General features: G+C 43.2%; 2 protein-coding genes across 2 annotated transcripts in view; one reads left to right on the plus strand and one right to left on the minus strand.

Moving 5' to 3' along the window:
- Positions 1-1,947: 1,947 nt before the first annotated feature.
- The window catches only part of RSPH14 (radial spoke head 14 homolog), a 73,302-nt gene continuing 52,196 nt past the window's right edge, over positions 1,948-23,053 (minus strand). The window contains exons 4-6 of the mRNA XM_050318192.1: positions 4,602-4,827; positions 3,206-3,342; positions 1,948-2,263 (exon numbers count right to left, since the gene is read on the minus strand). Of these exons, the coding sequence (XP_050174149.1) occupies positions 2,004-2,263; positions 3,206-3,342; positions 4,602-4,827 (623 nt within the window). The 3' untranslated portion in view covers positions 1,948-2,003. The remainder of the gene's footprint in view (positions 2,264-3,205; positions 3,343-4,601; positions 4,828-23,053) is intronic.
- GNAZ (G protein subunit alpha z) overlaps positions 16,577-23,053 on the plus strand; it is a 52,059-nt gene continuing 45,582 nt past the window's right edge. The window contains exon 1 of the mRNA XM_050318191.1: positions 16,577-16,931. The gene's annotated coding sequence lies outside the window, so the exon portion shown is untranslated. The remainder of the gene's footprint in view (positions 16,932-23,053) is intronic.

Raw genomic sequence — 23,053 nt, forward strand, 5'->3', positions numbered from 1 at the left:
AACGCAGTTCTTAAGGCCCAAGTTGGCTGAATTTCTTCTAGTGAGAGCAGTTCAGTGTGGATGGTCTTATTTCTACATTTGAAAAAGCTGATTATTTTGGGAACTCACTGGAGGGTGATACCTGAATGACTGGGGAAGGCTGTGGCAAGGCTGGAACTGAGCTAAAATGATGATTGCGGCTGCATTCTCCTGCAGCAGTTCTGTAAGAGCAGCTGAGCCTGCCCTGTGCTCTCCAGTCCTTTAGCATGTGATTCAGCTGCCTGGCTTCTCTTACTGAGCTGGATGCACTCTGGCACCAATATGTATTACGTATGAGTGCCTTATGTGTTTAAAAGGCAGAGTTCCTCCAAGATCCTGCCTGCAGGGAATGAATCCAACTGACTCAATTCTTTAAAATCACATCTTTACAGGAGAGGAAATTTGCCCTTTGGTTAGGCTATGGAGGAGAACCATTTGAGCTGTAATCAGTCCTACAGGAGGAGTTTACCCTGTGTAAGGCTAATGCAGTTTGCTTTGTGACCGTGGCTTTCAATGGGAAAGCAGCCCTGACAAATAACCCCTTAAGAGACCTGCTGCAGCCTCTTTGTAGCTACAACGTGGCACCTTCTAGATACAAAAATACCACGTGAGAGCAAAACCTGAGTGAAAACAAAAGGGGCTTGCTGTGAAGCTGAGTCAGCTGCACTGTCTTACCCTCCTTGGTCGCTGAGAAGGGCCAGGGTTGCTCTGCTCACTTGGGTTATTTCTTTGCCCAGGACTCCTGTTGATGCCTCTTAAATGACACCCTTGCAACTGGAGGCAGAAATGTGCCACATGTCTGTAGTGACTGGCCTTGAACTCACAGTGAATAAAATGCTGCTGAACTTCCCACTGCTTCCACTGCCCCTCAGCTCTAACCACAGGAACTACCACCTTATTTCCTCCAGATGATGTCAGTCTGATTGGTCAGGTTTTGCTTCCACAAACAGCACGAATTTTGTGTGCTACTCTCAGTTCTATGAAGTAAAAGGTTTTTTTAAAACTGCTGATTTTTTTTTTTAAGAAAAACAAATGCAAAGAAACATTTGTTCAAACTAGAACTTGACATTTTCAGTTCTGTCCTGTTTATCTCCTCACCTCTCTGTTTAGGCAGCTGTTAATCACAGAATATGTGAGGTTGGAAGGGACCTCTGGAGATCATCTTGCCCAGCTCCTGTTGGACTAGATCAGTAGGATCAGTTTTCCTCTTGTCCCATCTTTCTCCCTGAAAAGTGAGCCACGATGGCAGAACTTTTCAGTTCTGACACAACACTTACCTTTCCATTATACTTGTTAATTTGGGTACTCAAAGGACAGATTACAGGTCTGCAAAACTACAAAATGCCGAGTACCAGCACAACCCCTGAGGTGCTTCTGTTCCATACCATAACCAGTGCCAGATTGGGCCAGCACCCTGTCCTGTCAGAGGCACAGCCTTACCAAGGGCTACCCTAGTGAAGCCTTTCTCCTGATTCCCTCAGGGAAGCCCTTCGATGACATTGACATTGCTTTTTCTGGCTTGATGCTCCAAATGGTTCTAATCCCACCTTCAACAAATGTTTGCAGCAAAACTCGTGTAAATTCCTGTGTTAGATCAATTTCTCAGCACAGGCAAGACTGCTGGAGGGGTTAATTAGGAACCTCTCTAATGTAATTAGTTATTGATTCATGGTTGATAGGCTGAGGTTTCAAAAAAAAAAAAAAAGTAGAGAACATAATGAAGAAAACAGAAAGGGCTGGTGTCTTGTATCAGGAAAATCTTGGTAACTCAGCCAATAACTCCTAGTGGAGGATTCCAGACTTCCTAACTTTTCTTTTTCCCCATTATTCTGCTTTCTGACCTGCAATATAGATGTGAATCTGTTGGCAAATGACTTTTCAGAGGGAACCGATCAGGAGTAAGTGAGGAAGAGAGTTTTGGTTCTGAAGGTCTCGTATAATCGTGCACCTCTTACAGCCAGACAACAACAGAGGGCAACAGATCTCTAGAAAAGATCGCGCCTGCAGAAAGGTTTCCACTCGATGGCTCGGATGGCGCTTTGGGCAGCTCTTGCCACGACCTCCCGGGGATCGTCCAGGCACTCCCGAAAGGTGTCCGTGTGATCCAGGAGCGTCTCGCGGCCCTCGGGGAGCTCAGCCAGCAGCGTGAGGGCTTTGATCGCGTTCAGACGGGCTCTGCTGGTTTCCTCAGCAACCAACTTGAGCAGAGGTGGGATGGCTCCAGCTGCCATGGCTGAGGATCTCCCTGCAGGGAAAGAAACTGGCTTTGGCTTATGGCATCTCATCAGCATCCCTCTGGATTGATACTTGGCACTCCCTGCCCGGCTACAGCTCTGAGCAGCCCCGGGGGTGCAGTGCACAGGGGCAGGACGTGCCCTTCTTCTGGAGACCAAGGCTGGCTCCAGCTGTTTATATTTAGGAAAAAAGATCTTTCCCAGTTAACTTTATCTGCCTTGCACATTAGGATTTCATTTGCAGCAAGCATCAAATGATAGAATAAACTGGTTTTTGGAGGGTGGGGTGAGTGGGGTGTGTTAGATGCCCTTAAGAACATGTCCCATTCTTGCATTTTTAAAGACACTTCAAACACTGAGATCCATTCCCGTGTTGTCTCCGGTAGCCAGAGGAAGGGTTGCAGAGGAGGATTGGAACACAACTGCTGTTATTAAGAGTCTTTTATGTCTAATTACTCATTCATCACAGGGAGAATTTAGCAGTTAGTATTTTCAGTGTCATGTAAGTTACTTGGGAGAGCTGCAGACCTGATTAATATTCATTGCTCTCCCAGCTGTGAGAGAAGCTGCCTGGAACCACAGAATGTTTCCAGAAAGCAGCGCTCCTGTGCCGAGCGCTGGTGATTCAGCACAGCTCCAGGTATGAGGATCTGTGTGGTCTGGACTTGAATGGGAAATGTTCCCCCTCTGGAGCAGCACTCTGGAGGGAAATGATGCAGGCAGGGTAGAGAAATAACTTCTCGACCTACTTCACAGAACGAAATGTGAAATATCCTGTTCCTGCATTGCACTGTGGGGAAGCAACAATAGTTGTTCGAGACATATAAAGAAATGTCCTCATCTTACAGTTTCTTGAGGAGCTTTAACACTGTCAGAAACCGAGGACTCGGGGGGTAGGGGAGTTTCTGAGTTGCCTTAGAGTTGGATTTCCAGCAGAGCTGCCTCTGTCTCACCCTGAGGAGTGACAAGAGCGAACATCAGTGCTCCAGCTGCACTAGCCTGGACTGCAGGGTCTGTGTCTTCCAGCAGGCTCACCAGCACAGGGATAACCTCTTCATCACACACTGGAAGTTTTCCCTCTGGATGAGAACTGTGCAGAAAAGATAGTGAAGTTGGTTTTTTTTTGAACTGTGCCTGCAGGCCCTGCAGCCACCCCAGCCTGTTTGTGCCACCAGCACTGCACACTCCTGTTTGCTCCCTCTGGAGTGACTGTTCCAGCTGGGAACTAAAGGGGTGTGTATTTGTGCCTGGTGGCTGTTGAACCTACAAGTGGTACAGCCCTGATGATATCACAGTAACCCAGGTGCATGGGCTTCACCATTTTTTAGGTTATTTTTAGGGGATATTTGGATTTTTTTTTTTAAACTCATTATGAACACTGGAGACTGATGGGCAGCAGCATGGAGCAGGATGTAAGGTTAAGGATGCTGGTGGTCCCAATGGCAGTGAGGGACAAACCTGGCTGTTTAACCCTATAGAGATTTTAAAACCTGATAAATCAGGGGTCTGCAATTAATTTTTCTCCCAGGTCAATTTTCTCCCTTTGTTTCCAGCCTCTCTAATGAGGGGAATATTTAATATGGCCCAGTTACTGCAGGGCCATAGAATATAGTTGATATCCATACTCCAGGTGCATTTGACTTTCTCTCTCTGACTCATGATAATTACAGTCTCTTCTCCTCTAAGACTTCTCTTTGTTATAGGACATGAGCAAATGTTTTGTGCCAGTTGATATATAAACTACATCATCTGCAGGCCTCTTTAAACTAGACATCTGTTGAACACTTTTATTATATTTTCTGGTTGCAGGACCGTGGACTTAAGTTGTTCCTTTCATCCACTCTCTGATACACAAATTTAATATAAAGATTGCTTGTTCTGATCCAGCCCTGACGTACACAGCAGCCTGTGTCAGAAAACTATTTCTGTCCTCAATCACAGTGAAAGTTTCCCAGGACCTTTAATTTTCTGAGAGTGTTGTCCAAAAACGTAAGGGAGCTTCTCCCTGCTCCACAGTGGTCAGAATCCTGTTTTTACAAGATTTTTCATGTAAGATTTTTTTCTCGGCAGTGCTGTACCAGGAAAAAATCCTGATTCCACTGCCAATACTGAAAACAAACAGAAGGAGAAGGAATGACTGATCAGCATCTGCCTTTTTGAGTGATTTATAGCAGTTAGGATATTTAGAAGTCTTCTATCTATGGGTGCATTCAGGCTGATAGTGCTTTCTGTGTGAGATGTGGCAGCTTCACCGTGCAGTGGGACACTGGAAACTCATGGCATTGATTTACTCCTGCAGCGAGTACTTCCTTGGGCTTTAGCATTATGGACAGGTTTGATTTCCTTTACCTGATTTCTAACAGCACCTGAGCTGCTTTGCTCCTGATGGCTGCTGAGGGGTGTGTGAGCTTGGCCTTCAGGGCACCGACGGCACCAGTTGCCAGGGCTTCCGAAACCTCCATGCGCAGGCAGTTGGACAGGGTGTCCAGGATCAGCTCCAGGATCTCCTCCAGCTCAGTCTGCAGTTTCAGTACCAGGGGGGGAATCAAAGCAGCCTGCAGGACACCAGCAGCCCCTGAGAGGAGACAGGGAGGAAGGTGGGTGAGGGCTGAGTGTGCTGACTGTCATACCTGCACTTGGAATTTCTCCAAAGGATCAAATACAGATGGTAAATCCCTTCCTTACACAGATGGAGAGGTGGAAAATACTCCAACACTGCCCTGTTCTTAAATGTCACCTTAGCATTTCTCAGGGAAGCTTCCCCGACACTCCTGTAGATCATCAGCCCAGGTAATGACCAACATGGCAATTGCTCTGATGTTCCCAGTTTCTCCCAGTATAATATTTATCCCAAAATCATCCTTGCGAAGAAAATACAGAAAATATTACAAAGTCACCTTCTATCCAGCCTTTCCAACTGCTCTCAGCATGAACAGATGCTGAGAGAGGCTGCACTGTGAGCCTTTAGAGCTCATGCTTTGATTCTCCACTGTGGTTCTTGGGGTGGGAAGTCAGGATTTTGGGAACTGGCAGCTCCCTCACGTATTTCTTTGTAGTAATTCTGTCACAGCAAAAATTTAAATTCTCAACTTTCCAGCAGTCAGTGCTCTTGCACTGGCTCCTCAAAAACAGCATCAAAGGTACAGAGGTCATCATCTGCCCTGCAAGTGATGTGTTTGCTGTGAGCAAGAGCCTGATTTGTACCGTTCCTTACCCTTTGCTAAGTCACCACTGAAACAGCAATGCCAGGGGAAACAGAACGTCCTGTCCACCAGTAACTATGTGAACACAGAATTCTCCAGCTGTCTTGTTGCTAAGACTGATTCTTCGGTTGCTAAGAGAAATGTGGCTCCTTTCAAAGTGATTCATATACAGTTAGATAAGGAAGTTTTGTGGGTAAGAGTTGTCAAGGCATTTTCAAATGAATCTCCACAGAGGAGACAGGAGGGAAGGAGATTTTAATGACCCTTGGTCATGCATGGGAGAAATCCCTCAAATTGACAATCAGGTGAAAAACATGACTCTAATCTGAAGGTTATTTTGTTGTACATATTTCTGAGGTTTTGCTGACACTGAATAACTTCTTATGTTACTGACTTATTAGGATCCACTTCACTAATGCCAAAGCAAAGAAATGCCTTGGGCTGATATTATTACAGCTTTACTACCTGTGCAGCATTTGGAGGGCAGCTGCTGTGAGAATTCAAATAAATAAGGAAAACCAGTTTCAGACAATTCACTCTTGAAGGCTAACAACATTTTACAGGCAAGGAGTTCTCCTTGTGCCACAAAGGCAAGGCAGGAAAGGAAAGTGAGAAGATGTTCTTTGAAGCTGTGGCTCTGTGTGTCACTGCAGGGGGGAGTTGGCACTTTCACAGTGAAAAAAACCCCAGCTGACCCTTTGTGTATGTCCCCTGGAGGAACAAAAGAAGAAATCTGTCCAAGATCAGCTCCAGCCCATTTGTGCTGTCCCTGTGGAAGGATGTGATCCAGGACACCTGCTCGGGGAGAAGTCCCTGAGAAGGAGGTGCTTATTTTGTATGAACATCAGGATGTTCTTATTTCTTCAGAAACATGTTTTATTTTCCCAGGCCAGGTCTCTGTACCATAAACTTTCTTACCTACTGCTTTTGTCAAGCTGTCCCAGCTGAAATGTTGTCTGGGAGCTTCCCAGGTATAAATATAGAAACAAAGATGAATTGTTTGACCTTGTCAAGAGTCTCAATGTGGTGAAGAGAAAGAGGGTGGAGAGGAAAGGCCATCAACAACAACAAAAGACTACCTAACATTGGGAGTGAAATTCCCACGTGGAAATTCATCACGGTTGTCCCAGGAGAACCACAGGGTGAAAGGTCTAGAGAGGGAAAAGGGAGGAGATAAAATCAATGGCAAGTTGTTTGAGAGTCACTTGTAAATTGGAGCAGTCTCAGACCCTTCCACCCTGGTGAGTGAGCAGTGGCAGGGGAAGGTAAGCTGGGCTCTCTAGTCCTACACTGAACATCCAGTGGCTTCCTCAGGATCTTGACTGTCCTTTCAAAGGAGATTTATCTATTGCAGAGAGTGTTCTGGATACCCTGGGCACAGTGAAGTAGTTGGGAAAAGTGTTTTCAAAATGCAAATAGTTGCATTTGCAGCTGCACGGTTAACGTCATTATTGATCTGTTTTTCTGAGAACTTGTAATCTTCCCTTGGGCTGCTTTTTATCTGAGCACTCATCTCTTCCTTCTCAGAACCCTCAGGCCACTCTCATCCTCCCTTTCCTGATTCTTTGTTCAAATAGGCCCAAAGAGGAGTTGCCATTTATTCTGTTGTCTCAGGATGGCTGCAGGGCATGTAAACAAGTTAAATTTTGTAGAAGACAAAGGAGTCATTTATAGTACATAACAGTGGTGTTTTGTTTTGGTTTTCAATTACATAAATCAATTAAATCACATTACAAATCCCTTTCCTTAAAAATGCTGTGTTTCAACTCCAAATGTTTGTTTTAGTCTGAAGCGTGAGCCTCCTGCGTGGCCACAAAGGGCTGTTTGGTGTGTATATAACAGTGAAATAATATGGAAACACAGATATTACAGAATATGAATCTCTGGTGGCATCTCGGGTGTCTCTCTGTGATGGTCACACTGATTTGAAATGCTCAGTAAAGGCATTTCTGCTTAGGAAGGGGCACACAAGGAAAAGAAAAGCAGAGCCAGACAGGAAAGAGAAAATGGGAAGGAAATGGGAAGAAAATGCTGCTTGGAGTCATGGTGTGCCACCAACACACCCAGCTGTGACATCGCCGGGGGGAGCTCAGCTGGGAGCAGCCAAACCATCCTGACAAAAGTGCTGGGTCTGTCGGGTCTCTTGCTCACACTGCATCAGTTCATCAGTGCTTTGGAGGGAGCAGAGTGTTCCTTACACCAGTGGGTGCTGGCCTGGTACAGCCCTTGGACACGAGGTGAGTGCAGGAGCTCCTCTGAACACCTTCCCAAGTGACTCCTCACTCACTGCTGTGTGCAGGGAAAAACATTCATTTCTTCTTCAGACTCAGCGAGATCTCTGAGTCACCAGTCACAAGAGCACAGTTTGAGAACCTCGTAGTAGCTAATTTAGTGTTAGGATTCAGCATTTTGAGTCTCGGTGCTTCCAGCATTATGGCTGTGTCAGGGAGTAGATTAAATCTAATACTATAAATACTATAAAGCTGGGCTGAACTTTCTGGTAAGTCTGGAGCAGGAGCAGACCACACTCAATGAACCTGAACTCACCTGCTTTAAATCCATCAGGTTTATCCAGCCTTCTACCTAAAGAGGAGAATTCTGTTGACATCTTTGAAAATCAGAATATTTTCCTCCTCTTTGCAACAATAATTCTGTCTTTCCATGACAATTTAACAGGAATAAACAGCAGTGTCCCAAAGGACGACTGTGCCTAGAGGCAGAGAATATGCCTGAAAGGACCGAGAAGTGGGAAGTGTCTGTTTAAATGAAGAGCTACTGGGATATTAAGAGAACTGAGGAAAACACTGCAGTGATTGGGTTGGACTAGGAATAGTGAACAATTCTGTTTCAAGCCATTTCAAATCTGAGCATTGGCCATGTGCATTTATGTTATGAGAGCCCTGGGGATAAAATCAACCCAGGTATAAAACATTGTCTGTCAGATCCTCACTAAAAATGCAACAACTTCATAAAACTTCGTAAGACTTAGAAAAGCATTACGGGATCTGCTTTTGAAGCCACTGAGAATTTTTCCAACTAATATCTGCATTGGCTTCTCTGTTATAATACAGAAATCCAAGAAACAAATTCATGGTTTAAAAAAATAATTGTCATTTTGGTAATTTAGGCAATCTGAATCATTCATGCCCTATGAAAAGAGGGATAATATCTAAAGAGCTTCAAGATTCTGGTCTACAGAGTGTCTTTTGTCACAGCATCTTCAGCAACCCTGGGGGTGAATTAGACACAATAGACTTGTGCTTCACATAGAAGGAGTTTCCAAAATGAAAAATAAATCTCAGGTTCTGGTTTTGTCCAAGAATTATCTGCAATTCAAGATCAATAATTGAGGAAGACAAGTCTCCTGGTTCTGACTGATGGCAGTGTCAGATCCTTTAGTGTGAAACCACCCAAAACATGCTGGTGGAAATAATGGAATGTGCTTTGTGTTGTAATAGTGCACAGCCCATGAACCGTGGATTGCTGGGCATTCATATGGGATCTGAGGGCAAATGAAAGCAACTTCTCCTTCCTTTAATAAAACTGTATCGATTCCTTATCATACACGAGAAAGCAAACAATCAAATGAAGGTGAAACAAATAACTGAGGAACACTGGCTCATATTTTTTCCCAGCTGTAGTTGTTGATAGGCTGCTTGGCCAGGGCAGGATAAGCAGTGGTGTCTTTTGCAATTTCTTTATTTAGTCTTCAGAACTCGAGCTGTTTGCACCTCCCATATAAGTAATTTGCTTGAAGTTTTCTAAATTTGTAGCTTAACACATGGACACACTCGTGGTCCTCCTTTGTACCTAAATGTGTGAATGCAGGTGCATGTGTGTAGCAAGCATTTGACTGATCTGCCATGTACAATGATCAGACAAATTAGGAAATTTCTAGCTTTTATTCCTCTGACAAAGTACCTTATTATGAGAATATTTCTTAAAAATCATAAAAATTAGGGGGAAAAGTTGTAAAAATTTACACAAAGGGGGTTTTTTTCTTGTTCTTTTAGATGAAGAAGGAAATATCCTGAAGTTTATTAATTTCCTCTACAGAGAAGACTTTGCCAAAATACACGAAGGGAGGAAAACAATCTGACTTCTATATTACTTACGTCAAAGTCCTCAGATCAATAACTGTAGAGAAAATTAAAGCCTTAAGAGAACTACTCCCTAAAAGCTGAGTCTTAGCCCCTGAGGCTGCCCCATTTCAGATTTTCCAAGTCAAAATCTGTTCTTTTTTTCCAGCTGGTCAGTGATGGGGATGTGTAGCTGTGAGATGAGGCTGGGAGGGACCGGTGCAGCCATGAGAGACTCTGCTGATCTGCAGCTGCCCAGGTCCCTGTTGTACCCCAGTGTTCCCAGGAAGGACTGAATTTACCAAATTTCTCTGCCCAACAGAGAAAACATTGAGAAGAGGACCTGGGCTGGCAGGTTCTCACCCAAACACTGACTTAAACCTTGGATTTTATACTTATCCCAAGCGTGTACATCCGGAGAGCAGAAAGTGTTCCGGGTTCCTGTAGCAAGTTGCAGTCCCAGAGATTGCTGCAGTGAGATGAAGGTGACGTTATCAGCCTGACACACGTTCAGGTGATCATTGCTTACACTGTAGCAATCTCAAGAGATTCCTGGGGAGAAAGGTCTGCCTTGTCACAGAGCCTTGGAAAGATGTGTGAGAGCTCCTTTCCTACAGAGATTTTGTCTGCCTGGCTGCGGAGAGAGGAGTGGATGGGAAAGGAGGAGGCACAGAATTGTTTCTAGTGAGTCGGTTGAACAGCTGGGAAACAATCAGAGCCAGTTTTCCAATGTCTTACACTAATAATAGTTTTGAACTCTTAAGTCCAACTGCCTTACAAGCCCTTCATGTGTGAGGGATGCACAACTGCAAGTTTTCAGAACTTCAGCTGAGAGAACAGACTTCAAAAAAAATAATCTCTCCTCTTTGGGGGCAGAGGGTGAAAACAGCATGAATGAAGGTCAGCAGTTTTCTCAACTACCTTAAATTTCTCTGCCTGGAAGCTCCACTTGTGCAACTGGAACTCTGCAGGATGGCACTGCTCAGCCAAATGGCACTGTAATAGTTTGGTTATCTGTAACCTTCACCTTTTGCAACTCACGAATTAACCTCATGTGCTCAGGCATAAACCCCCTTTTTTGTTGGTTTTTTTTTCCCTAAGAAAAATGTGGCATTAAGAAGGTAAAAGCACTCCCTGAACCTCTATAGTAGAACTGAATCACAATCCATCAGAAACAGAGGTATATGAATGAGGAAGTCTCTTATATAGATTTGATTATACTACTGTCAAACAATAAAAATGAGAGGCTTAAAGCAGCAAAATATCTGGAATTCATGATCTGTCAGATTCTGAGGAATTTTGTCCTGAATATTAACATAAACTTGCTTTGAAGATATGAATCATTGCACAGACTGAAAACTGAACAGACTGGGAGACTGCAAATAGTAGAAGACAACAGGAGGAAATTAATGGGAACGCGAATTCAGTCTCATTGTGTAAGCACTTCTTTTTTATATTTTCTCCATTGTTAGAAGGGTAGAAGATTTTTTTTTTTCTGCTTTAAAAAATGACCTGATAGAAATTTCGAATTCCAAGAAGCTGGAGAAGCTGTAGTGCTGACAAATGCCCTGCTCACATTTGCTGAGCAGGCAGGCTGGCAGAGCTGCAGGAAGGCAATTTTCTCCCACAGTTCCCACTGCTTACTCTGGTGCCAAGAGGAGCACAATTGAATGGGTACAACTGATAAAACCTCCTGGAAAAGAAGAATACAGTACTACAGGTGGGTGAAATCCTTTCCTGCTTCAGATGCTCTGGCTTGGCAGTTTTGTTTGAAACGAGGAGAGGAGACACATCTTGCTTAGAGCCACAGGCCCAGATGGTGGCACCACGTGAGGATGGGAAGGCAGGCGGAGCCTCCACTTCCCACTCAGCCCTGCTACTTTGCAGAGTCCATGTTTTCCATGGAAAGCCGTGTTCAGGAGGAAAAGTGCTTTATACTACTCAGTGAAAATTGCATTCTGTTCTGACTGAGGTTCTACAATAGTGCTTTCCAGTATGTTTTAGTCTATGTTTTATTTCAAGCGGTGAACAATTCCTAAATATTAGTTGAGCAGAAGAGAGCCAAGGTGTGGGCTGCTTTTGAGGATGATTTGGTTTTTGAAGTGCCTCCCCTGTAAATGTTGCTCTTGGGTTGAGGGCCTTATTCCTCCAGAGCTGTAAATCACAGACTCAAAGTGGTCTATCACAAATAGGCCCAGGGCTTAATACACACATATTTTCTGATTAGAGGTGCCTTCCTGCATGAGGCTCTGATGAGTGAATGAGGGGTTCTTGCAGAAAGACCTTTTGCATCATTTATTTGGAAAACAAGTAGTGCAGTAGGACCCAAGCCACGACAGCAAAATGAACCTGTTACTTAACCTGGACTAAAATATTTGGTCCAGCTTCTGTAAACGTGGCAGATTAAGCACAGGCACTTCAACAGTGCTCCTAATGTGCTTATCTTTAAGAACATTATATACAGAGGATTCAAAACACTGTTAAACAGAAGGAGAGAATCAGATTTGCAACAATTATAACAGATATCAGAAACTATCAGCTGATAGAAATGACTGCTGTTTTAATATGCTTTTTAAAATAACATTGTTGTAAGTCTGAAAACTCCATTAATTCAAAGATGTGATAAAGTGTTTATCAGTTTAATCAGTTCCTTTGTTAGATAAGGTTGGCACAATGTGCTTTGCCCATTCTCTCCCCCAGTCAGGAAGAGAGTGGCTCAGATGGCTAAATGTGGGTTTTTAATGTCACCTCAATCTTGGGACTGTCAGGTGGGACTTTAGGCCTGCAGGAAACCTGGACTTTCCTGGGGTGTACCTGGAGGCCAGACAGGACACCCCTGAAAGCTGAACATGGAGACTCATGTGGAGGCTGAATTCCTCCCTGAGTCACTTGTGTTCAGTGAATTATCTTGTGCATGTCACTGACAGAGCAAAATGTTCTGAGGGGAAAAGTAAACCACAAAAACCAGCTGAAAGTGCAGCTGTATCTCGTGCTTCTGACCTGACGTACAATTATCACATGCAAAAGCCACAAGGAAGTGTCAAGTCCAATCATAACATTTTTTCTATTTATATATATATGTATAAAATATTTTGAGGTCCCAATTTGATACTTCTTCAGCTGATAAGAACATTGGTGACAAAACTAAATCTATTTGAAATCAGTACATTTCTTCTTTTTGTTTGTTTATTACTGCAAAAATTAAACCAACCCTGAATGCCTACCTGTGTACTCAAGTGGGAGAGACCTCCTTTCAGCTCTCTCTTCAGTGAATATTTGATCATTTTATGGAGTGGAAAGGCCTCAAAGAGGAAGACTGCAGGAGGGGAGAGGGCATCCAAAGAGTAGCCAACAACCTGTTGCTCAGCCCACTTTAGCAGGAGATCTGTAGCTGATACTTCTTGTTCTAAAAGCTTCAGTTCCAAAAAATTTTAGCACTCTTTGATTAACTTTCCTGGGTGTAATTCCCAAAGAATCTGTGTGTTTTGATCTCCAGTGATTTTGTCTGTTCACACTTCACACATCTCCTGTTGTGTACTTTACTAAATGATCCCCACTTTGGATTAAAGTTTGAGGGGTTTTGTTTTGTTATTTTCCCCATTCCTTTGCTTTTATTAGTGAAAAATGAGTAAAGAATACTTTAATTGCCCTTTTTAAAAAATTAACATAATAACACAGCCTTGAAGGATGGGCTCTTTATAAAGATCTATGTTCCTTTATCTTATTTCATGATATTTCTGTCTGTAGCTTTCTTCCCATGTATCTGTCACAAAGTTTAAGATGAGCAGGGACTGCCACATAAAGTCACCACCCCAGGAAAGGCAGAGCATCTCCCAGGGCTCCAGGGGAGCAGCTCTCCTCCAGCTGCTGGATTTAGTGTTTTGTTTTCCTAAACTTGGCTCCAGTGGCAAGTGCTGATTCAGCAGCTGAGCCAGTGACTGTGAGCTGCCAATGCAGCAGGTTGATGAGCTGATTGTGGTATTAACTGTAACTCATTATCTGGGTTCACATTCCCAAATGTCTCCCATAATTTATCCTCATGGAAAGAGTAAAACTGTCGATGTCAAGTGAAACCCTCGGTTACCTGAAGGGGGTGAGAAAGATAAAAGGGTGAAATCCTGGTAGGAAGTGAATTTACATCCTAAATGATAAAGCCAAATGAGGTCAGGCTGATACCACCTGATGGAAGGTGCATTCATGATTTTTTTCCCCACCATCTCCCAGACACCGATACAAAGCAACAATATGCCAGTTACTTATAAATATCAGATTCCAGTCATCTGTACTTGATGCTATTTTAAACTCTTTCACGTGAGAAAAATGGTTAAAAATAAAAATACAGCCTTTTTATTCTTCTCTAAATGTTCTTTTCAGTTCTTCTTGCTGAGAGAATCACAGACCTGTCTATAAATATCTAACCCAGATCTACAATTGCTTGTTAAAAAGAGGGTGTTTGATAGAAAATTGAATGAAATACAAAACGTCTTTTATTATATTTTTATTACAGACCAGATGTGGCCTCTCAGTTTACCCTCTATCATTTGGAGATGCACATTCACCGAGAACATTGCATGTGTGTATGTAAATATTTTGATGTTGTCATGGTATAATAAAGGGTAATTGATTAGAAAAATCCCGATGGGATTTTCCACTTAAGAGCACATTGCTGTTTTAGCACTATTGTCTTCAAACTAAACATGTATGAATGCATCTCTTTTGATTGATCCCAAACGAAAAGCAGCAGTAAACAGGCAAGGATTTGGCTTCTGGTCAATGAATAGCACTGGCAAGTTGAATGAAAGTCGTGCAGCCAAGAGGTCCAGCGAGCTGGGTGTTCGATGTGTGGTCGATGCTGCACCTCACCAGGCAAACACCACTCCCTTCAAATGAGAACAGGGTAAATCTGAGGTGGGATAAATGGTGACCTCCCTGACATGGAAGAGGGAACAGAAATCCCATCAGATCATCACAGTTACCTCAAACTACCCTTTAATATTTCCACACTACCTATTCATCTTCAGTAGGTTTTGGGTGTTTTCAGTCTGTCTGAATACAAAGAGCAACATTTAGAGTACTGAGCTAAGGAACTGGGTTTCTCTGCTGTTTGACTTTGGCATTTAATCACCTGTAAACACTATTTGGAGACATATATTTCTCTTTAAATTCCTGTGGGAGCTTAGCTACATGTAGTGCAATCAATACATGCTGAAAGGCCCTAATTGAGAATTTCTGGATGCAGAACAAGGTAAAACTGAAGAAAATTTGGACATACCTGCTGGTGCATTTTTCAGCTGAGCTGGGTTTTAACTCTGCCATTAATCAACAGCAAGTTCCCATATGGTGGTGTTGGAATAATAACCCTAAACTTCTCAGCCCTGTTCCATTACTCAGGTACTGCGTGTTCATAATTCCTTCCCTGCCAGCAGTTCATTTACAGGTGCCTCCCCCAAAACTGCAAGACAGCAAGTGTTTTGTTACAGCAGCTGGAAATGCCTGAAGGAGCTGTCTCTGTAGAGAGCACACGAATGAAGATCTTACTCCCCAGGATGATGGTGGCTGATGCTGTTATTTCTGCCACAGTTGGGTAGTGTGTGGAAGATGCCTTTTCTCACATATCAAGTACTATACTAAAGATACATGTAATGTGACAGTTTCTATAGTAACTACTTGTTCTTTATGGAATCGCAGATTAAGCCTGTACACCTTGTTATTGTTCTTTTATCCTATTATCTAGACTACTCAGTTACCACAGATACATTTTTTTATTCTATTCCCTTGCCAACATAACTATATCAAGGATTTATGCACTTGCAAGTAAAGAGTGCCTATGAAAAACAAAACACTGTTAGAAGTTCTAAATTACTACTGCCTGATCTTACAGATGCACCAAGACATGTGAGCATATATACTGAAAGCTAGATTTTCCAAATAAAACTGTAGAGATATTTTTTATTACAGCAGGGCAAATTTATGATTTGAACATTACTGTTGTTTTGCTGGCAGAACACTGCAAGTTGGGTATATGGCATTTCTTTTTTAAATGCTAGGAGTTTACTAGAACAACTTTGCTGGTCTAGATGTACTGGTAAACTCTTTTAGTGTGAAGAACACCTAAGATTCTGTACTTAGAGGAAAATTTCCTTCACATGATATACTGATTTTTACATGAAAGTATTTCATTATTATAATTCATCAGTGTGACAGCTCTGGTGATAATATCAGTACTGGGAGTGATATCATTTACAGGAATCAGATGCTTTCTGCACTGTATTATGTTGGCCTTATTGTGGGAAAAATGCCTGCATCCCATGTGTGTGAGAGTGTCTGCTGCTATCTCCAGCTGAAGTGTATCAGCAACAAATCATGCCTATAAAATTAGCAGTGCAGGGGGAAATCAGCTATTTCATCAGGGCTGAAGATTCAACAATGCAACTAGTATTGTAGCCAAGAGGAAAAAGACACAAGGAAAAATGTAAAATATAAATTGGGTAAACCCATTAATGAGATAAAGAGAAAATGATACTCCTCGTTAATTGTAAAAAGCTGTAGCAAATTACAGATATATAAACGCAAAAGGCAGAAAGGCAAAAGCAGAAGGAAACACGCCCGGTACTGAGAGCAACTGAGTGATGGAAGGAAAGCGAACAGCAGGTAAATCCCACGTAACTAAATAAGCTGGTTTTTTTCTCCCTTCGCCGCATCATTCCAACGCGTCTGCGACTCGTTCCCCTCAAACACGCCCGGTGGAAGCTCTGCTAACCCTGCGGGCCCCGGCGGGGCCGTGCGGGCAGAGCCCGCGGCACAGGCCGGCAGCGCGGCCGTGCCCGCCCGTTATGTAATGCGAGTGCGGCGGAGCGAGAGCCGGGGACGAGCCACAGACCCCTCGTCACCATCGGCTCCTTCTGCGGCGCGGCGGGGCGGGGGCTGGGGGGGCTGCGGGCCCGGCCGCCCCCGGGCGGCAGCAGAAGCGGAGCGGGGCCGGAGCCGCCCGCCGGCCGCGCCGCCCCGCCCGCGGTACCCCCGCGGTTGGCGTGGAAACGGGCTGGAGCTCCGGCTCCTCCTCCAGCGCCAGCCCCGCGCTCCCCCTGCCCGGCTCCCCGGCGAGAGCGCCGAGCACCTCCCTGTCTCCCGCGGGGGGCCGCCGGACAAGTGTTCCCAACGCCGCCTCTAGAAAATCCCGGGGTTTTACGGCTGTGTTTTCTAGGGAGAAGATGGGAAAGGGCAGGTTCCTGCTCCTGCTGGGGCTGTGGGGTTAGTCCCCGCAGTCGTGGTGTGTCTGCTCGCGGCAAATCACAGATGCTGATGTGAAAAAGGGCCAAAGCAGAGGAGAGGCGTCAGTGGATGCGAGCGTTTGTACTGATGGATTGAGGAGGTGGAGGCTGCCTGGTGCTGGAGAGGTGAGTGCAATATTCTGCATTTCTTTCTCTCTTGAATCAGTTTAGTGATGAACATTTCCCTCTCTGTGTATTTCCAAAATAAAAAGGCACTTCTAAAGCAAGAAGAAAAAGATGTCATTTTGAAACAATAAGCTATGATTTTGCTGGATGGAAAAGACGAATGTCACTGTGAGGTAGGAACATTTCACTGTGAGTAGAGAAAAAATAGTAAGGAGAGGCAGGCTGCTGATCCAGTGAAAATGACCTTCTCAAGGGATACTGGCCTTCTGTCAGCTGCTGCTTCATCTTGGGCCCTTTTTCACAAAATTAAGTCATCTCCCTTTCCTAGCCCGGATCGTAACCCATTAATATCCAATACCTGAGCCGTAATAAGATTTGTTGCGTTCTCTTAATGATTGAGAAAGATAATCCATTAGACTGTGCCTGTTGGGAGAAGAACCTCCACGCTATGTAGCACCTCCTCCCAGGGAAATGCAGCCTGGCTACCGTTCTGTCAGAAAAGGCTCCTGCTGCCCAATTTCTGTAATGAACCCTCCCGGTAACAGGCACATCTGCTCACTCTAAGGCTCTGTGGCTCTGCAGAGCCTGGACGCGCTCCCTGTCCGTGTGTGCCTATGCATGTGAAGGAATGAGCAGGGTTTATGTGAATCTGCACCTGTGGACGGCTCCCATCTGCAGTTGGGAACCACAAGTTTTTCGGTATCTTTGCATTTGCATTTTGGGTGAGTGATTCATGCACAAAACCCCCAGCCCTTCAGTGTGAGCTGGGAGAGCTGCAGACAAATATGTGTCAGTTTAATTTCTGCTGATAGTACTGATCTGCTTTGGCTGTTGCACTGTCGGGGCTGTTTAACGTGTGCTCTTGCGGTATTTATTCTGGAAGCTACTGACCTATCTCGGCAACAATTTCCTGTGAAGATCTGAGAAAAAAACCCACTAGTTTTCCCTTCAGCATTTCTTTGTATTTCTTCATATCCATTTTCTGATACCCTTCCACCCCCCGTTGGGTTTTTATCTGGGCTCCGTATTTCGCGCCATTGTGGGTCACACCCTTCGAGCGGCCGCCAGCATTTCATCCGTGGAGGTTATGACAGCAGGTCACATATTCACAGTGCTGTGAACATCTACCTGTGGATCACAGGGGAGTAAAAATGAGAGGGTGTGTTTTGTGCTCAGGGGAATTTTGCTCTGACTCTGTGGACACGGGCGTCTGAAGTCCGAGCTGATGGCTTAGGTGCTGTTGGAGGCACAAACAGGCACTTTCCCTCAACAGGGCACACATCTGCAAGCTGAGCAGATACAGCTCTGCAGAGCTGAGAGCCTTGTGCCATTAACTAGCCCGTCTCCAACAAATCATTTGTTTGGAAGCTATCATGCAAAAAGCACAGCTCCCTGCCCTTGGGTAGAGGACATTATTACAGGAGAGGCCTGTGTGTATAGAAGGATGAAGTTCCAGTCTTCAAGAAGCCAGTGACAGGTGTAATCGAAAGAAAACATCTCAGTTAAAAGGCATATTTAGGAGAAAAACTCATAGTATCTCTCATTACCAAAGCACTGACTTGCATTTTCAGAGCAGAATCCCCTTCTGTGTGCATGTACATGCTTATAAAGAAAAAAAGCTGATTAATTCTGTGTAAGCCATGGAAATTTCATTCTGACAATGGACCTTACAGAGATGAAGAGACTCCGTGTGCTACATGCAGAATGCACCTCTGGCTGAGGATTATGTGCTTGTCACTTCATAGGCCACTGGTGAACAGAGCTGAATAACTCTTCTGGAGGTACTACCCTGAATCTTGTAAGACTACAATAGACTTTAGTGTTTCAGCTACAGGCCTTGGTTTTGAATTTAACAGTGATAATCTAAAAATAACCAGCCAGGTAGCTCAGAAAGACTGAAGTGAAAGTGTTCTAGTTGTCTCAGTTCTGATTACACACTGATGGAAGAAGGTAGGGTAAGAAGCAGAAACACAAACCAGAAATTTGTCCCTTCCTCTTAAGGAATCTACCTGCTAAGGAAAGGGGATAAGGATAATAGACAATTCAGCAGGCAAAAAAAGCTTAATCCTTAAATGGTGAAGTCAGCTCTTCCTCTCCAGCTTAAGCAGATAAGGATTTTGACAGCAGATAGTCCTGGGTGATATTCAGTGGTGAGGCAACAGAAGAGAACGATGTCTTCTTCTTTCTCCCCCTCCAAGAATTAAAGAAAAATACTCTAATTCCTTTAGGTTAAATCACAGCAATTCCCCTTCTTCCAGAAGAGATTCTCCAGATTTATTTAACTGAAAATGGGAGTTGAATCTCACTAGTTCTGTGTAAAGTTCTGGTCCCTGGAGTGGCTGGAAGTGTTGTCCCTGATTTCAGTGGGAGAGCACACACAGCATCACTGACCAGGCTCTCCCTTCCCCTCCAGGAACAACAATGTTGACCAGTTTAGTAGCTGATTTCAGTGGGGTCACAGGCTCAGTGACAAATTCAGTAACTCTTTACTTGCATCACAAACTCTAATTTGTAAATTATCAGTGATTTGAATCATATTCTTTTTCCTGGGAAAACTGGAGTGTTATTCCCACAAATGCTGTTAAGGTTGGCATTACATCTTCAGCAGTAACAGCTTCTACAGAAGCAATGAACTGTTTTCTTTTATCTAAGAGAACTTCCAAAGCAAAGCCCTTAAAAATCAAAATACTGGCATACTTGGAAAAAATCATATTTATACTTTGAGAGAAAAATTGTCTTATTTTTTATTAAAAAAGAAGGCTAAGTTTTGTTCCTTGTGATCCCCAGAGTATCCAGAATAAATCCACATCCTTTACCACTTACAACAGATTCCCTTCACTCTACTCAAGACAATAATTTGACTTATAGTTTGTAAATTATATTCAAAGTTCACATTTTTATTAAACTTTCCAGAACCCTAGAGTGGTGATTAAGAAGCCCAAATTTCAACTACCATACTAATGAGAGAATAAAACAAAAAGGGAAAAACTAGACTGTTCCAAGCAACCAAAACTGATTCTCTTTGAAAAGTGCCCTGGCAATTTAAGGTATGTGGAATAGACAACATGACAGAGAAGAGCTAAATTCGGCATTATTTATTCTGTTATTAAATCTGGAGTTGATACATATTAGCAAGTTAAATTCTTTTAGCTTTATTCAGGTGTAATCAAGGACAGAATTTAACCCTTGAAATGAGAGCTGCAGAGCAAATACTCTTCTCTCAACTGTTGCTTTTCCCTGACACTGAAGGGCACTGGTGGAGTGGGATGGAAGGAACAGATTAATGATGGGGCCATCACTTCTATGTTACCTGGACTTCCAACATTTGTTACTATTAAATACATGTAAAATCCCAGCTAACAAAACACGTATTAGAAGGCACCAGCTTTCCATGTGTTTTTTTATTTCTGCAGCTCAGAGAATTTTCTGTGGTTCAGCAGAAAGTTGGGTATCCCCAGAATCCCATTTTATTATTTAGGGCTGGACATCCAATGTGCTGTTAGAGAATAGAATTTTACCCAACACTATCTCCCTCTGCCCTTGTTTTCTCTTTAAGCCCCTTATATCAGAGAGGTGTTTCTCCTCTGGATTGCTAAGTCATCACATCAAAAAGACAAACATGATAACATTTCCAGACAGGTCTGGGTTGCAGAAATAGCCCGTGAAATTACCAGTGATGGTGTTGGCCAATGGAGTGACATGAAGAGGCAAATCTGAAAAACTGAGCTCAAATTCCCAGTGTTCATTTTGCTCACATACAGGAAGGATAATAGCCAGAAAGCAAACAATGATTTCTTAGGAACTGCAGCTTGTTAATCTGATATTTTTACAGTCAATTTATTAAATAGCAATTCCCTGGACTTGGCAACTGGAAGGAATTATTCCCATCGCTTTTAGATGCCGATAACGCGGACATGTACATATGGAGCAGTTGTGAAGGCTTCCCTTATAGGTGGGGGAGAGAGAAAGAGGTTTCTCCAGTGGAATTAATGAGACCAGTTTTTGAGCACTATCGTGGTGTGAGATGAGTGACCTCTGGCAGTGACTCCTCCCCGTGCCCCCCAGGGAAGCGCGCAGTGATCAGCTCTGAGGTGGCCACCCACGTGCATGTGCTACACCTGGACAGATGGATCCCACTCTTGCTGTCTATATTGTAATGTTTAACCAAGCTTAACTAGTTAATTATGGAGATATTTTCATGGTTCACCATAAATGTTTGTAAGTCATTACAAGGTTGCTGTTCCCTACCTACCGCCCCTGTTTCCTTGACAGTACCTAGGCTGGTGCACCGGCACCTTCCTCTGGCTGTGTCTTGCCAGTGGCACTGGAAAACTGCCCTAAAACACCACCAGAAATCCAAGTCTTTTATCCAGATTTCCCTGGTAATCCAGGCAGTATTCTAGCTTACGTTCCCAGTATTTTCCAACCTTATCCAGCCAGTGTGGAATAAGTACCTTTATCTTCATAAGGCGCACAAAGGCAAACACAATTAGACAGCGTATCAAGTGTTGATGTACGAATCCAGTTGACACAGTTGTGTTGTGGAAGGAAACAACACAATTGAGCTGAATTGATTACAAGTCAGTGTCATGGCACAGGAACAAAAGCCCAGCTGGGTGTTTAGCTGTGAGAGGGCTTGCTGTTTAGAGGGGCGTGCACCTGGTTATTATACTTCTTTACAAGAGAAATATCGGGGTGATTCAAAAGGATACTTCTGTGCCATCTAAGGCAAAGCTTTCTGACAATAATGCAATTTGACTTGGGTTTTTAAAACAGAGTTTCTTCTCTGAATATTACCAGCCCAAGCCATATAATCCAAATATTTGGAATGTGTTAACAAAATGTAATTTCTTTTGGATATACAATATCCATTTACACAAATATGTGAATTAGAGTGTTATTTTCAGTTTGGATGTCTTATGGGAAAAGAAAGACCAGGGTATTGGCTGTTGCCCTTCTATGTTTATGCTTTGAGATTCAAACCAATACTATAGAAAAGTTTTTCTGTATCATTTAAAGCACTAAGTTCAGTAAATCAGTGCATATGATGCTAACCAAATCCATTCTAAACTAAAATATACCAGAATAAACACTGTTGCACTGCAGCATCTCTCTGTACTACCAATGACTTTATAGTGTCCCACAAAATACCTTGGCAGGAAGATTTTCACTCAGGATGCCTTTCTGTGCCTTGGAAATTTGGCAGAGTTTGGGGTACTCCGGTAGAAGCCATTTTGTCATGGGCAGATATTTATATATTCTTCAAATTTCTAAGATCCTGCCGAGCCTTCATTTCATATTGCTCAGTAATGGGGGAACCTCACCTTAATCAGTCATTTCAGAGCCACGTTTTAAACCTCTCTTTCAATCCATCTATGTCCATGAACAGATAAACTTCCCTTAACTTGAAATTCAGTGACATTTATGTTGGTATTTAAAATTATAAGGCGAGCCTACTTCAAATGTGAACACTTGTTCCAGTATCATATTGTTTCTGTCCCCTGACTGGATGTGCAATAAGTCCTCTGATTATGTTTCATGCTGGGAATGTTCCCAGAAGCAAATCTGAACTTTGCCTCATGGCTGTGCTTACATAGGTGTGTCAAGTTTGCTCTTTGCATGCATGCTCACAAAAAGAAATGGAATACTGAAGACTTTATGTATTTTTATTTTTTTTTTTAAGTTACAGGAACAAATTTTTGGCTACTGATTTTAGAGGCCGATTGTTTTAAATGTGAAAAGATTTTAGGCTGCTGTTGAGATCAGTATTGTATCAGTACAATAGTCTTTGATCTCACAGGTCAAGTCAATATACAATGGTCTAAACAAACGAATGTATCAGGTATCAACATCACCAGGAGGTAGGAATCTGTGACTTTTAACACTGCAGATTGCAATTCTCCCTTTTCCTGAGAGGCCTTGGTTGTACCTGCAGTCCTGAACACTGGAAATTCTATATAACAGAAATTTAAACACTGATAAAGTTATAACCTACTATATCACTGGCTCTGTTACAGTCCCGTTCTCTGCCAGTGCAAGGGGGTTATAAACTAAAATTAAATGTTTACAGAGGATATTACCCTGGCCTGTGACAAGAAAAGCCTCCCTCCTTGCTGTGTCCA

The sequence above is a fragment of the Myiozetetes cayanensis genome, unplaced genomic scaffold, assembly GCF_022539395.1.
Source record: "Myiozetetes cayanensis isolate MyiCay16 unplaced genomic scaffold, myiCay2020 scf21, whole genome shotgun sequence".
Classification (NCBI taxonomy): Eukaryota; Metazoa; Chordata; class Aves; order Passeriformes; family Tyrannidae; genus Myiozetetes; species Myiozetetes cayanensis.